Consider the following 14,714-nt stretch of genomic DNA (forward strand, 5'->3'; position numbering starts at 1 on the left):
TGTTTTGTTACTTTTCACAAACGTTCAACTATTTACAAACAGAATTGCTGCTTATTAGCAGGAAAACTGGCATTTTTTCTCTCTTACCAGCCCTTTGATATTAGGTACAAAGGGGGTGACTGCCCTAGTAGTATATAGCCGCCTTGTGCGCTCTCTACTCCAGTAGTATATAGCCCCCTGTGCGCTCTCCCCCAGTAGAATATAGCCCCCTGTGTACTCTCCCCTTGTAGTATATAGCCCCCCTGTGCACTCTCTCCCTCCATACAGCCCCCATGTGCGCTCTCCCCCAGTATATAGCCCCCTGTGCACTCTCCCCCTCCATATACCCCCCCCGTGTGATCTCCCCCTCCATATACCCCCCGTGCGATCTCTCCCTCCATACAGCCCCCCTGTGCACTCTCTCCCTCCATATAGCCCCCTGTGCGCTCTCCCCCTGTAGTATATAGCCCCCCCTGTGCACTCTCCCCCTCCATACAGCCATATAGCCCCCCTGTGTGCTCTCCCCAGTATAAAGCCCCCCTGTGCACTCTATCCTTATAGATGGCTCCCAGACAAAAAAACAAACCACAACTTACCTAGCACCTCGCTCCCCCGCTGTCTTCTTCTCTTCCTGTCGGCCCGGCCCCTGGCTGATACGCGCTCTCTGGGGATGTTCCAGGGATTCCCCAGCAGAGCGTGCACCAGTGACCTCAGTGTACGCCGCCGGCCTGTACTTCCGAAAGCCGGAAGTTCGCGCCGGCGGCACACACTGAGGTCACTGGTGCGCTCTCTGCTGGGGAATCCCCGGGACATCCCCAGAGAGCGCGTATCAGCCAGAGGCCGGGCCGACACTGCCCCCAGCCCCACAGGCGTACTGAAGTCTAACGACAGTACGCCTATAGGGCGGGATGCAGTGCAGTGGGGAGCGGGACACATGGGGGCCATCCTGGGACCGGGATCCAGGGCGGTTGGGAGGTCTGGGCCCAGGGGTCCGGACAGCTGGCCTCCGTGGTCCGGGTCCGCCAGTTGAGGACCCCTGCTATATGCCATATATTTATTTATTGAACTGTTTTATCATGACCAGAGATTTATAGTAGGAATGAAGCCAAGTGCTTTGTTCCTAGCAGCATTCTGCTCATCAGCCTTCGGGCTTGGAAGTTTGCTCCACTCCGTGCAGCTCCTCCACGGGTGCTGGGAAAAACTGGATCCAGTCCTGGGAAACTTCTCCCAGTTTCCCAGGACTGGATACAGCTTTTTTCCAGCATCCGGGGGGGAGTGGCATAGACTTCAAAGCCCTCGGCCTGATGAGTAGAATGCTGAGAGGAAAGAAGCGCTTTGCTTAGTTTCTACTGTATATTTACTTATATTTGAATTTGTAACATATGGAATGTTGCAATATCTTCTCTATATCTGGTCCAGTCATTTGTAACTATTCCTGGTGAATGAGGCCTTTTTCCTGCACAGGGTTGCAATTGTAATATCTTCTGGGTCATTTTTGTAACACATTTGTCTTTTATACGCAAAGTTATCTGACTTAATACAGAATTCACTGACTAGCACAGTACAATAGTTTTTGCTGAAACTCAGAAGGTTAGAAAGTCTGCTAATAAAAACAGCATGAATGTGTCCTCAAAAAAAATCGAAAGACATAAGGTTAAACTCACAGTTGGTATACAAAGGTTGTCGGAATGGCTTTCCTTTGGAGAAGATGAAAGCAAAGATCACCAGGTGCACTGATGTTATGAGCCATAATGTCGTACATTCAAAGCTTTCATAGTTTATTTTAGTCCTTTCATGGATTAACACATAGGTAAGATTCCGGTTTAAGCTTTCATTTCCTGAATGACAGGCACTTGGAAAAGCAGAATTTTGTCTGTTTAGCTAAAAATTGCTACAGTTATGGGTGTCTTCTTTTTGGACAAACACATTCTATGTTACACAAACTCAGTATGAGAAAGACAAAGCAAAACATTTACTAATGTGTGTCACTCTTCTAATGGGGATTGGTGTGTATTTTCTTCTAATATCTTGTGACTGATTTATTTAAATGTAACACTGCTGTAGTGAATCTAAGAAAAAAAGTTGCAAAAATTGTCGCAGTAAAGTGAAAATTTGCCAAACATATTCACCTGGTACTTACCAGATGAAAGCCTGCACCAGTTTTTAAACTTCAAAAATCTTAAATTGGGCACTAATCCCGGAATATGCAAACTTTTGGGTGAATACTCAAAACAGGCAGAAAAAAGTCTAAAAAATATTCACCTGTTGAATACTGGTTCATAAATAAAGCTTAGACCCCAAAAAAAAATTTTTGGGGCGAAAAACCTGATTATTCACCTAAAAAGGTGTAAAGCACTTGATAAATTTTCCCCAAAGTCCTGCTGAGCCACATTTCTCTCTATCACTCCAGGAAAAAAGAATTTATTAGCATCCAAGCCAGGCACAGTAAGTCTTTATCTTAGGCTGTAATAACTGAGATGAATGCATCGGTATCTGATGTATGAGGATCCAAAAATGAGACCTAAGAAAATACATCAGTCTCCTTAGGGTGAAAAAAAATAGGTTCTCGAACGCATGCAGCCAGAATGCGACAGCTAAGGAGGTCACAGTGATTTTTTTGGGAGGAGTTAAGGTCTTTTGGAACTCTCACTTAATGCATCTTGTTGTTATGTACAGCATAGGGCCTGGTGAGCAGTGACAATGTCTCGGGGTCAGCTAAATGGGCAAATACAATTTCATTCTTGGGATCAATGGTGTCCCAGAAACTGGTAACCAGACATTGGTGGAAGATAACTTTAAGCAGGGACCACTACAGGATAACAACTAATGGATTAACAATTGTGTACATTTTGTCGAGAAATCCCTATGGTAGTTTCTGGCAACATTGATAGTTTAGGTTAGAAAATGTTTATTGTTTACAAAAATGTGTATAGCATTAACATGAAGATTACAACAAACAGAAAATACCATATATATTCACAAACATGTACCTGTAAATGTCTTCTGCACTGTACCATGACTGATGCTGAACCATGAGAAATGCATATGTGTGCATGGCAATTGTGAACAGAACATTAAAGAACACAGAAAACAACATAGGGGGAGAGATCATCTGTCCTGGTGGTCTGTATGGTGCCAGTTTTGGATAGGCAGGGGTAGAACTCACTGAAAAAGTAATGAAATCCATATATATTTTTGTACATTTCATAAATAGTTTTAAAGATAATCTGTCAGCTGTAATTTGTGTTTCAAACTGCCGAAACTGTTAGATAGCTATTAGATACCTCTCATACATCCAGCTTCCAGGATGTAGAGAAATGCTTTCATTCTCCGGCACAAGGAGTCAAAGAGACTTTTCAAAGCTCCTGAATATCTCCCCTCCCCCCCTCCCTGCGTCAATAACATCTGGAAGCTGAGTCCCAATCAGGATCAGGTATGGGAGGGAGGGAGGAGTAAGGAGGTGTAACAGCTTGGTGCACTCCAGGTGCTCAGGAAAACCTCTTTGACTCTTCTTAATATATAATAAAAACATCTTTCTACATTACAGAATCACAGACAGATATATGAAAAAGTAACAGGTGTCTCCCTGATATAACAGGAACATGATTTGCTGCTGACATATTCCCTTTAAAGGAGACCTGTCACCCCCCGCGCCGGGATCGGCTCTGGCAGCAGGACTCAGCGACATGAGGTAACTATAAGGGTATCTAGCTGGGGGTCGAGAGCCTGTCACCCCGGCGCTGGGGGTGACAGGTCCTCTTTAAAAACGCATAAGTAATGCATGAGGTCAAGAATAGAGATAAGCGAGCATGCTCGTCCGAGCTTGGTACTCGTTCGAGTATTAGGGTACTCGTTACTTGGACAAGCATCTCGCGATACTTGAGACAATGGCCTCTTCATCTTCCTGCATGTTTGGCAGCTTTATCTCAGCCAATCATCATGCAGTAGAGTCTTTGGGACCTCGTAGCATCACGTGGGAACCCTACATGTCGATAGCAGCGATTAGCTGGCCAGATCAGATGAACCTCGCATATAAGAATCAGGTCCCGTGATGCTCGCTTCAGATGCAGGCTGGATGAGTTTAGGGAGAGAGCTGCTGTCTGTTAGGGAGAGTGTTAGGGTGAGGAAAATAGTGTCTGTTAGGCAGGAATCATCTACAAAGAACCCAACAGTCCTTCTAAGGGCTACAACTACATTTTTTTTGTCCTCCTCTTGGCTGCTGGCTGGGACTTGTAGTGCAGCTACCGCCATCTTGGCTGCACACTGTGCAGAGCGACTGGTGACAGAAAGGGGACTGGGTCAGCAAAATTGTATTGAGGGCCACCACCCAGCTGTCGCCCATAATTTGGCGTAATATTGTGATTAGGCAGCCCCAGAGGATTCCATGCATGCTACTCCTGCTGTTTCCTGTGCATTTTCATGTTGTTTCCATCATTTTCTGAGGTTTCTGGCTTTTCTTGCAACCTTCCCTGGGCCGAGCTTTGGTCCCCTGCAAAAATTCTCGAGTTTCCTATTGACTACAATGGGGTTTGTTACTCGAAACGAGCACCTGAGCATGGGGAAATATTTGTCTCGAGTATCGAGCACCCGAGCATTTTAGTACTCGCTCAACTCTAGTCAAGAATAATACAACAAAAATTGTGATTCACTTACTTGTAAAAAAGATGACAAACACAATAGCAAAGTCATGTATGAGCCACTGGTTATTTCCAAAAATGTTACGTTGCTAAAATACAAAGTAAAAATATTTTTAAATAGCATAGGAATGACTGTGTTAGAAACAGGGGGGAAAAAGTACTGCAATAAGAGGTATTGACAAAGTCTTAAAGATTAAGAAAAAATAAAGGCAGCAAAGAATAAATCAGAGAGAATGAGGAAGTACCATTGCCAAAGAGAGTACACATACAATAAGAAACATAAATCTGAAAGTGTTGTTATGGACAAATTACTCACTTAATCAATTACAATTGAACAGCTTACAGTTGACCTCTGAAACACAGAGAATCCCTGTCATAAAACTATCTGGAGGTGCAGGGAGATAATGCTACTCCTTGTGAACTTTCCAGTCCTAACAGTGGCCTTCCTGCCTCTAACAAGTCAGTATAGTCAAGGAGGATATGCTTTACAATTGCCGCTTTGCTTTTCTGATGCCTGCAAGGGACTAAAGCCAAGACAGGGCTTTGTGGCTTATCATTTTACAGACCTGCATCCTATAATAGGAAATTGCAGCTCAACCTCCATGACAACTAAGGGTTATTACAAATAAAAAGTGGGCCCTCCTAACATGCATCATTTAACTACTGTATACATAAGAGTCTTCCTACAAAAACATATAAGGAACCTCCATGGGCACCCCAACAATATTCCACCATTCAGGAAAGTGTACATGGGCCAGACATCCCACACCTGCCGACATGATAGCACACTTGGTGACTGGAGACACTATAGCTCCCACATACTGCTGTTGACCCCTAGCCCCAGGCACAACATTATCCAGGCTACATACTGCAATAGCACATCCAAAAAAGCAGCAGCACGGAGGACATCATGAAGACATACTAGGCACTGTAACCTGACATACAAGTCTAAGAGATTACAGCCTATTCCTGCCTCATTCTCACTTTTTAGATAAACCTCACCCCACCCTTTCCACACTCTATAGATTTCTACTTGAAGGCAACCTGAACCCCTTAGTGAGAAAAGCAGATGGTCCATCTTATCTTTCTTAATTTAACTTAACTTAACTTAACTTTCTTATTTTTACCATTTGTTTATGCAAAGTTTGTTGAAAGATTATTGGTCATTTAAGGATTCTACCATGACAAACTAAGTTCCAAAATACATAGTGTGGTGTTAATATTCAAAAATAAGTCAAAAGCCAGAAACAATAGGTGTGTATGTTAAACCTCAATAGAGGATAAAATGTTTGAAGGTTTTCAAAAGATTTTATTCTGGATAACCTTAAAATACAGCACCAGCATAGGTTTATGAGAAAACTGTCCTATCAAACTGGATTTGTGGCTGTGGCTTTTGGAGATCTATGGATAATAAATTCCCTCCAGAGATTTGCCTTTGTACAAATCACAAATTTTGTTTTAACTATTTACAATTTCAGGCACCTTTGTATAAAAAGAACCGAGCTGAACCAGAGTGGGGGCAGAAGGTCAAGGGACAACCAAGGTAATGTGTGAATGGGTGACTTCAGTTTGTAAACAAAAATGAGCCACGATCAATTCAGTTACTATAGAAAATGCATGACTGAATGTTAAATAGATCTTTCTACACCTAGACCTGTACTGAAGACAATGGGGCATCCTCACTGTTCAGAGGAAAGAATGTTTTGCCATTGTCACAGATGGGGGCTTTTTTTTATTTAAGAGCCATATCTTACCCAGTATAATAACAATGTGTTAACATATTCAGTTAGTCCAAACATAGCCATGTATTTAAACATGCAGAATGATGTAACAATGGCAGCTCGACCTTCCCTGTTGAAAACACAAAATTTTTATTAATTTTCAGGTTATTGCCTTCAATACAACAGGGGTTGGTAGTGGGAAGGACAGGATATTACAGGATATTATCTTATACTTGTTACAGGTTTATTGAACTTTACAATGCCTGATTAAAAGTTAAAAAATGTCTTTTAAAATATAAAAATTCCTTCCCTAATATCATTTTTAAGCTATGTTCCCTTCAACATACTTTTTTAAAAAACGACGACCGTTCTTTTCCTTTAAAAAAAATCTATTAAAGTTAATGTTATGGGCAATCGTTCACACATTGCAGCGAACAATGGGCATTGTTCACTAGCAGCCGTGCAAAATAATATAACTTTTTGCGGCTGGTGTTGCGCGAACAACGTATGTTATTTTAACTTGTTTAGGCTATGTTCACACAACATTTTTTCAGCTCCGTTTAAAATGACGTCCGTAATTTTGAGTCTAGAACAAGGGACGTCATTTAGCTGTCTGGCCTCCCCTTAGTGCAATGATGGCTGCTGGTACATTATTCTAGTTTGGGGTTACTAATTGGACTTCGGGTGCGGCTAAATTGAAAAGTCCATTGAATTTAATAGTAAAAACGGAGAAAGAACGGGAATAAAAGAAAAACTGTGTATGAACAACAAATAAAAACTATCCACTGTTTGCAAAAGACGTCGGGAAATAATTGTCATGACCATTATTTTTAAGTCTGCGGCGATAAAGTCTGTTATGCAATACATTGTGTGCATTGGACGTCCCTCTTTCCATTGACTTCAGTGCATTGCCATTGCAGTCAGTTAAATCACGACAAAAACGGACTCTATTTTAAATTGCAAAAGTGGACGCCTTTTCTCTATTTTTCACGTTGTGTAAACATAGCCTTACAGCACTTTTTTCCTTTGCATTAAAGTCAACGGAATTTTATAACAGGACACACTCAAACCGGCCAGCAGTCAGTATGGAGCTAAAATAACACACATTGCAATCCTGGCTGTAGAAACATGCTAAACAATGGCTGCTTGACACTCAAAACAACGGAAATTGTGTGAACAAAGCCTTAAAATAATTTTTTTTTATCGCTGCATGCAGAATCTATTGTCCAATATGTCCAGACTATAAAAGATAACACTTGAACACTCATGGCGAACAGCGTTTTCGGAAGAAAATGTCAAAATGGTATTTTTCTGATTACATCACATCCAAGAAAATCAATTTAAAATAATCATTAAGTGCATCATGTGCATTAAAAATGTTACCAGTAAAAAAAACGAAATAAACTTTTTTATTCCATTATTTACAAATTGAATAGGAGTGTTTTATAGTAAATTATAATAAATCTAAGTTCTAGCCCCTAAGTGACAATCCTATTTTGGCCCTTAGTGACCAAGCAATGTTGTCCCTCCAGTTTTTTTTTTAGATTTGCCCACGTAGCCCTATGAGGGCATGTTTTTTTAGGATAAATTTTACTTTTTATTGGTGGTATTTTGAGATTCATGTAACTTATATATTAACACTTTTTGGGGGTTTCTTTTAATTTCTTTTTCTCTTTTATATTATTCTATTCAGCGTGCAGTAAAAATACATGACAAAAGTATTTTCTAGGTCACTATGATTACAGTAAAGCCAAGATTTATACCGTTTTTTTAAAATTACCACTTTAGGCTAGGTTCACAATACGTAAAAAGCACGGCTGTATTTCATAACAACGACAGTACTTGCACAAACAACGGCCGTTATTTGCAAAAGCGGACGTTGTTTGCGCAAATATGGGCGTTGTTATGAAATATGGCCGTGTTTTTTATGTAGTGTGAACATAGCCTTAGGACGATAAACTGCTTTCCTGAAGGGAAAAAAAAATTCCATGATCCATAGTGTTCTTATTTTTGTTCTGACTGACCTGGTTGTAGCCTCATTTATTGCAAGAGGATGTTTAGTTTCTATTAATACAATTTTTTACGTATATATGACTTTTTTTTCCGAGGAGGACTGACAAAATACAGCAACATTTTTTTTTTTTTACATGCTGCAGCGTGCTGATTCACTAATTGTATATTTTTATAGCGTGAGTCTTTTTTCACTTAATACTAGTTTCACCAGTGTACATTTAAGGCAAACTATCAGCTGCAATTCACAATATAAACAGCTGATACTGTTAGATTTTCAATGAAATAGGATACCTTTCATATATGTATCTATGCCCCCAGACTGTAGACAAATGCTTTTATTATATAGTATATAAAGATGAGCAAATAGTGAAATATTCGATTATTCAAAATTCAATTCAAATAGCTCCCGTTTATTCGAACGAATATTCCATTATAGTCTATGGGAGAAAAATACTTGAGACCTGGAAATCAATATTGGACCACTAGGAGGTCACCAAGTGCACAATGAAACCACAGGAAATGATACCAACCCCTCTGAAATTCATTTAGGACAGCAGGGGAAGCATGCCTGGGTGCATCTAACACTAGTGATGAGCGAACATCCCAATTTTCCCAAGTGTACGCCAAAGATTCACGAAAAAATTATGAACGCAAAGTAGAAGCGAGTGGTTTAGCAGTACGCACTTGCGTACGTATCAGGTCAGGTGCAGTGTAAAATACTACAAAAACTAATGTGCCCAAAAAGAAGGTAATCTGGATGGTATTAACTCAGGAAAAAACTTGCAAGGGCCAAAAGCCCAAATCTCATCCAGTAGAACCTTCCACTAGAGTAAAATGTAGCATTTATTGGTTCTCTACTAAAATGTAAACAAAATAATTGTTGTGTTACTTAACCCCTTAAGGACAGAGCCTGAAATGGCCTTAAGGACAGAGACAAATTTTATGAATATGACCAGTGTCACTTTATTCATTAATAACTTCGGGATGCTTTTACCTATCCGGATGATTCTGAGATTGTTTTCTCGTGACATATTGTACTTTACATTTCTGGTAAAATGGAGTCGATACTCATAACGAATCTTTATGAAAAACACCAAAATAACGTAAAAAATTGTGAAAAAAATGCATTTTTCAAACTTTGAAACCTTTCTGCTTATACAGAAAATGGTTATGCCACATAAATTATATATTAAATAGCATTAGCAACATGTCTACTTTATGTTGGCGGCATTTATTAAACTATACATCATTTTTTTTAGACAATAGGAAGCTTAAAACATTAGCAGCAATTTTCCAAATTTTCTGTAAAATTTCAAAATCAGATATTTTAAGGGACCTGTTCAGGTTGAGTCAAAGTGTATTTGAGGGGACTGTATGTTAGAAAGCCCCTAAAAGCACCCCATTTCAGAAACTGCACCCCCCAAACTCTGCAAAAGCACATCCAGAAAGTTTTTTAACCCTTTAGGGGATTCACAGAAATAAAAGCGAAGTGTGTAAGAAATTTGAAAATTTTTATTTTCTGTGCAGAGATTTTATTGTAATCCAATATCTTTCATAATGATAAACCTATTAGCAGAGAAATGCACCCCAATATTGATTGCCCCGTTTCTACAGTTTATAGAAATACCCCATATGTGGCCCTATTGCGCTATTTGACGCAACCACAAGCCTCAGATATAAGGGAGCGCCTAGTGAATTTCAACGCCTCCGTTATATTTGGTCATTTTTGACTGTACCACTTCAGGTTGGCAGAGGCTCTGGGGTGCCAAAACCTAAAAAACAGCTCTATAGGGACACCATTTAGAAAACTGCACCCCTCAAGGAATGTAACAAGGGGTGCGGTGAGCATTTGGACCCCACAGGTGCTTCGCAGATTTTCAGAACAATGTGGTGTAAAAAAGGAAAAATTCTATTTTTTACACTAAAATGTTGTTCTAGCATTCATTTTTCATTCTTACAAGGGGATAAAAGAAAAAAAAAAACACCAAACATGTAGCGCAGTTTCTCCCGAGTACGGAAATACCCAACATGTGGACATAAAGTGCCAAGCGGGCGCAGGACGAGCCTCCAAAGGGAAGGAGCGACAATTGGCCTTTGCAAGCTGGATTTTACTGGAATGGATTTCAAGGGCCACGTCGCATTCACAGAGCCCTCGTGCTGCCAAAACACTGGAAACCCCCCACAAGTGACCCCATTCTGGAAACTACACCCCTCAAGGAATCTAACAAGGGGTTCAGTGAGCATATGGACCCCACTGGTGACGGGCACAAATGTGGAACAATGTGACGTGAAAGGGGAAAATTAAATTTTTTCACTTTCACGGCACAAATGTGGCCGTCATCAAGGGGTCCATATCCTCATTGCACCCCTTGTTAGATTCCTTGAGGGGTGGTTTCCAGAATGGGGTCACTTGTGGGGGGTTTCCAGTGTTTTGGCAGCACGAGGGCTCTGTAAATGCGACATGGCGTTCATCATCCATTCTGGCCAAATCCAGCCTCCAAAATCCAAATGGCACTCCTTCCCTTCGGAGGCTTGCCCTGCGCCCACATGGTGCTTTATGTCCACACGTGGGGTATTTACGGACTCAGGGGGAATTGCGCTACACATTTTGTGTGTTGTTTTCTCTTTTAACCTCTTGTGAAAATGAAAAATTTAAGGCTAAACCAACATTATAGTGTAAAAAATGTAATATTTCATTTTCACGCCATATTGTTCCACATTTGTGCCCGTCACCAGTGGGGTCCATATGCTCACTACACCCCTTGTTACATTCCCTGAGGGGTGTAGTTTCCATAATGGGGTCACTTGTGGGGGGGTTCAACTGTCTTGGCAACACAGGGGCCTTTTAAATGCAACATGGCCCCTCGAAATCCATTCCAGCCAAATCCAGCCTCAAAAAGCCAAATGGCGCTCCTTCCCTTTGGAGGCTTACCCTGCCCCCGCATGGCGCTTTATGTCCACTTGTCGGGTATTTCCATACTCAGGGGAAATTGCTCTACACATTTAGTGTTTTTTTTTTTTTTTATCTTTTAACCCCTTGTGAAAAGGAAAAAAATCAAGACAAGATCAAGAATGAAATTTAACATTTTTTTACACTAAATGTTACATAGTTATAGTTACATAGTTACATAATTAATACGGTTGAAAAAAGACACATGTCCATCAAGTTCAACCAAGGAGGGGATGGATACAGGGAAGGGGGAGGGGTGATATGTTCTATACATATGCATCTATATTATTTTGGTCTAAGAACTTGTCTAGCCCTGTTTTGAAGCCCTCTACTGTTTTTGCTGTGACCAGATCCTGTGGTAGACTGTTCCACAGATTCACAGTTCTCATGGTAAAGAAGGCTTGTCGCCTCCGGAGATTGAACCTTTTTTTCTCCAGGCGGAGGCAGTGCCCTCTTGTCCTTTGAGGGGGTTTTACCTGGAACATCTTTTCCCCATATCTCTTGTAGGGGCCATTTATATATTTAAATAAGTTAATCATATCTCCCCTTAAACGTCTCTTCTCCAGACTAAACAAATGTAATTCTTTTAATCTCTCCTCATAACTAAGATGCTCCATTCCCCTTATTAGTTTAGTTGCCCGTCTTTATACCCTCTCCAGCTCTAGAACATCCTTTTTATGAATCGGGTTCCAAAACTGGACGGCATACTCCAGATGAGGCCGCACCAAAGCTTTATAAAGCGGTAATATTATATCCCTGTCCCGAGAGTCCATGCCTGTTTTAATGCATGACAATATCCTACTGGCCTTAGAAGCAGCTGACTGACATTGTGTACTGTTCTGTAGTCTATTATCTACAAGTACACCCAGATCCTTCTCTATCAGTGACTCTCCCAGAGTAGCTCCCCCCAGGACATATGATGCATGCGGGTTATTAGTACCCAGGTGCATAACTTTACATTTATCCACATTGAACCTCATTTGCCAAGTGGACGCCCAAACACTCAGTGTGTCTAAGTCATCCTGTAACATCTGCACATCCTCCATAGACTGTATGTTGGTCTAGCCTTGATTTTTTCCTTTTCCACAAGGGGTTAAAAAAGAAAGTGAACACAAAACGTGTAGGGTAATTTCCCCTGAGAACGAAAATACCCCACATGTGGATATAATGTGCCATATGGGCACAGGGCAAGCCACCAAAGGGACAGAGCGCCATTTAGAGGCTGGAATGGAGGATGGAGGCCATGTCGCAATTACAAAGCTCCTGTGCTGCCAGGACAGTAGAAACCCCCCACAAGTGACCCCATTCTGGAAATTACACCCCATAAGGAATCCAACAAGGGGTACAGTGAGCATATGCACCCCACTGGTGATGGGCACATAAGTGGAACATGTGCCGTGAAAATAAAAAATAATTTTTTTTTTATTTTCACGGCCCAAATGTGGCCGTCACCAGGGGGCCATATCCCCGCTGCCCCCCTCGTTAGATTCCTTATGGGGTGTAGTTTCCAGAATGGGGTCACTTGTGGAGGGGTTTCTACTGTCCTGGCTGCACAGAGGCTTTGTAATTGCATCATGGCATCCTCTAATGGGAATGGCGGCCATACCTATTTAGCTGGGGAAAAGGGACAATTCTAATTTATTTGGGGGTATTAGGCCAATTATTAGTTTATAAGGTTGAAAATGACAGGTGTCCATCAAATTCAACCTGTGTTGATCCAGAGGAATGCAAAAAACCCTCGTGAGGCAGACGACAGTAGCCTAATCACAGGGGAAAAATTCCTTCCCGACTCCATAATGGCGATCAGAATAATCCCTGGATCAATGTGACCCCTGAAATAGGAATAAAGGACAGAATTTAGATAATGTAGAACCCCAATAACGTGTGGTACGCCTTGAAGCGATCCAGTATGCAGAGGCCGGGGTGATCAGGACAGGCGTCACACTGGAAAATGGCGTCCTTCCTGATCCCCCTATTACCCCACACTCTGCACTTCTTCTGGGGTCTCCCGTTCTCCTGTGTGCGGGACGTCACCTGGAAAATGTTGTCCTGGTGCGATACGGGGTCCTTCATATCCAGAAACGCTGGGTCCGCTCCATGGCTGCTAAATATTAGGGCTTTATTACTACTTCTGATATTCATGGATCGTGCCGCAAGCTACAGTAGCTCAGGCAGCGAGGGACCGGAAGAGGGGGCGGTGGTATAAAAGTTACAGGTGGTAACCTTTATCTAGCAGTGGGAAGATCAGTTCCCGAACGATCTTCCCACTAACTCGGAGGATTGGGGGGGGGGGGGCATCTGGGGGTGGATTTGGGTGTCCCTTCCTTCATACACTCTAAGGGTACGTGCACACTGCGGAATGGCGAAGGATAACCCTTTGTGCATTCCGCAGCTGGCACCCGCCGACGGACTGATGGAGGCGCACGTCTCCGCTCGTGTCACACTCCATTATATGCACGGGCGGATTCTGCCCTCTGTCCAATGTGTTCATTCTTTGGACGGACGACGGAATCCGCACATGCATAGGATAGAGTCTATGACACGGACGGAGACGTGCGCCTCCATCAGTCCGCCGGCGGGTGCCAGCTGCGGAATGCACAAAGGGTTATCCTTCGCCATTCCGCAGTGTGCACGTACCCTGGATCTGTAAGTGTACCCTGAGGTACTCTCACAGAGTGTGTAGAATTTCACGCCATACCGTCATCTCTTATTGGGACTGTACTGGTGGAAAAGACGTGTCTGGGGGGCAGCGTACGCTACGCTACCCCCAGACACGTCACTGGATGATGAGGATGATGAGGATGAATGGAGGAAAGAAGGATCCCCCCATTCATTCTCACTGGCTGTTTCGGTGTCGGAGGCAATAATAATGTATGCGTCCGCCACCGAAAACACCCTGGGGGGCATCTTTATACGGGGATTAGTATATGGGGTATGTAAATGTGTAGTGGTGTAGTGTAAAACTTTATTTCATGTAGTGTAGTGTAGTGTTTTTTTACGTGTTTTTTTGACAGTAATAAAAAATATTCCTTTGCCCAGAAAGGAGCTGCTGATAAATATCGCACTTATGTGGCACTTATCAGCAGCCAGTGGCGGTAGGATATAGGGGGAAAAAACACCCCTACGCCATAAGGGGGAGTTGCTGATCAGCGGCGCACTTACGTGCAATGCTGATCAGCACTCAACGGCGTTAGGGCGCAAAAAAAGAAAAAAATAATTGAAAAAAAAAAAATCTTTTTAACCCAAAGCAACTGATCAGTGAATGATATTCACTGATCAGCCGCTAGGGGGCAGTAGAGCGACGCTGACGGAGATTGCCGAGACTCGCCGAACCCGAGGACCCGAGCGTTTCCGAAGATTTCCGACGCTGGACGACCGAACCCAGAAGTGAAGAAGACGCGAGGACGGTGCGGA

At 42.3% G+C, this 14,714-nt stretch overlaps 1 protein-coding gene across 3 annotated transcripts in view; it reads right to left on the reverse strand.

Annotated features, from left to right (window-relative positions):
- The window catches only part of LOC138795670 (probable cation-transporting ATPase 13A4), a 276,072-nt gene that overhangs the window by 14,923 nt on the left and 246,435 nt on the right, over positions 1 to 14,714 (reverse strand). For all 3 annotated transcript variants that reach the window (XM_069975055.1, XM_069975057.1, XM_069975056.1), the window contains 4 exons: positions 6,371 to 6,467; positions 4,633 to 4,705; positions 2,970 to 3,144; positions 1,644 to 1,831 (listed from right to left, as the gene is read on the reverse strand). In XM_069975055.1, the coding sequence (XP_069831156.1) occupies positions 1,644 to 1,831; positions 2,970 to 3,144; positions 4,633 to 4,705; positions 6,371 to 6,467 (533 nt within the window). The remainder of the gene's footprint in view (positions 1 to 1,643; positions 1,832 to 2,969; positions 3,145 to 4,632; positions 4,706 to 6,370; positions 6,468 to 14,714) is intronic.

The sequence above is a fragment of the Dendropsophus ebraccatus genome, chromosome 6 (assembly GCF_027789765.1).
Source record: "Dendropsophus ebraccatus isolate aDenEbr1 chromosome 6, aDenEbr1.pat, whole genome shotgun sequence".
NCBI classification, from domain to species: domain Eukaryota; kingdom Metazoa; phylum Chordata; class Amphibia; order Anura; family Hylidae; genus Dendropsophus; species Dendropsophus ebraccatus.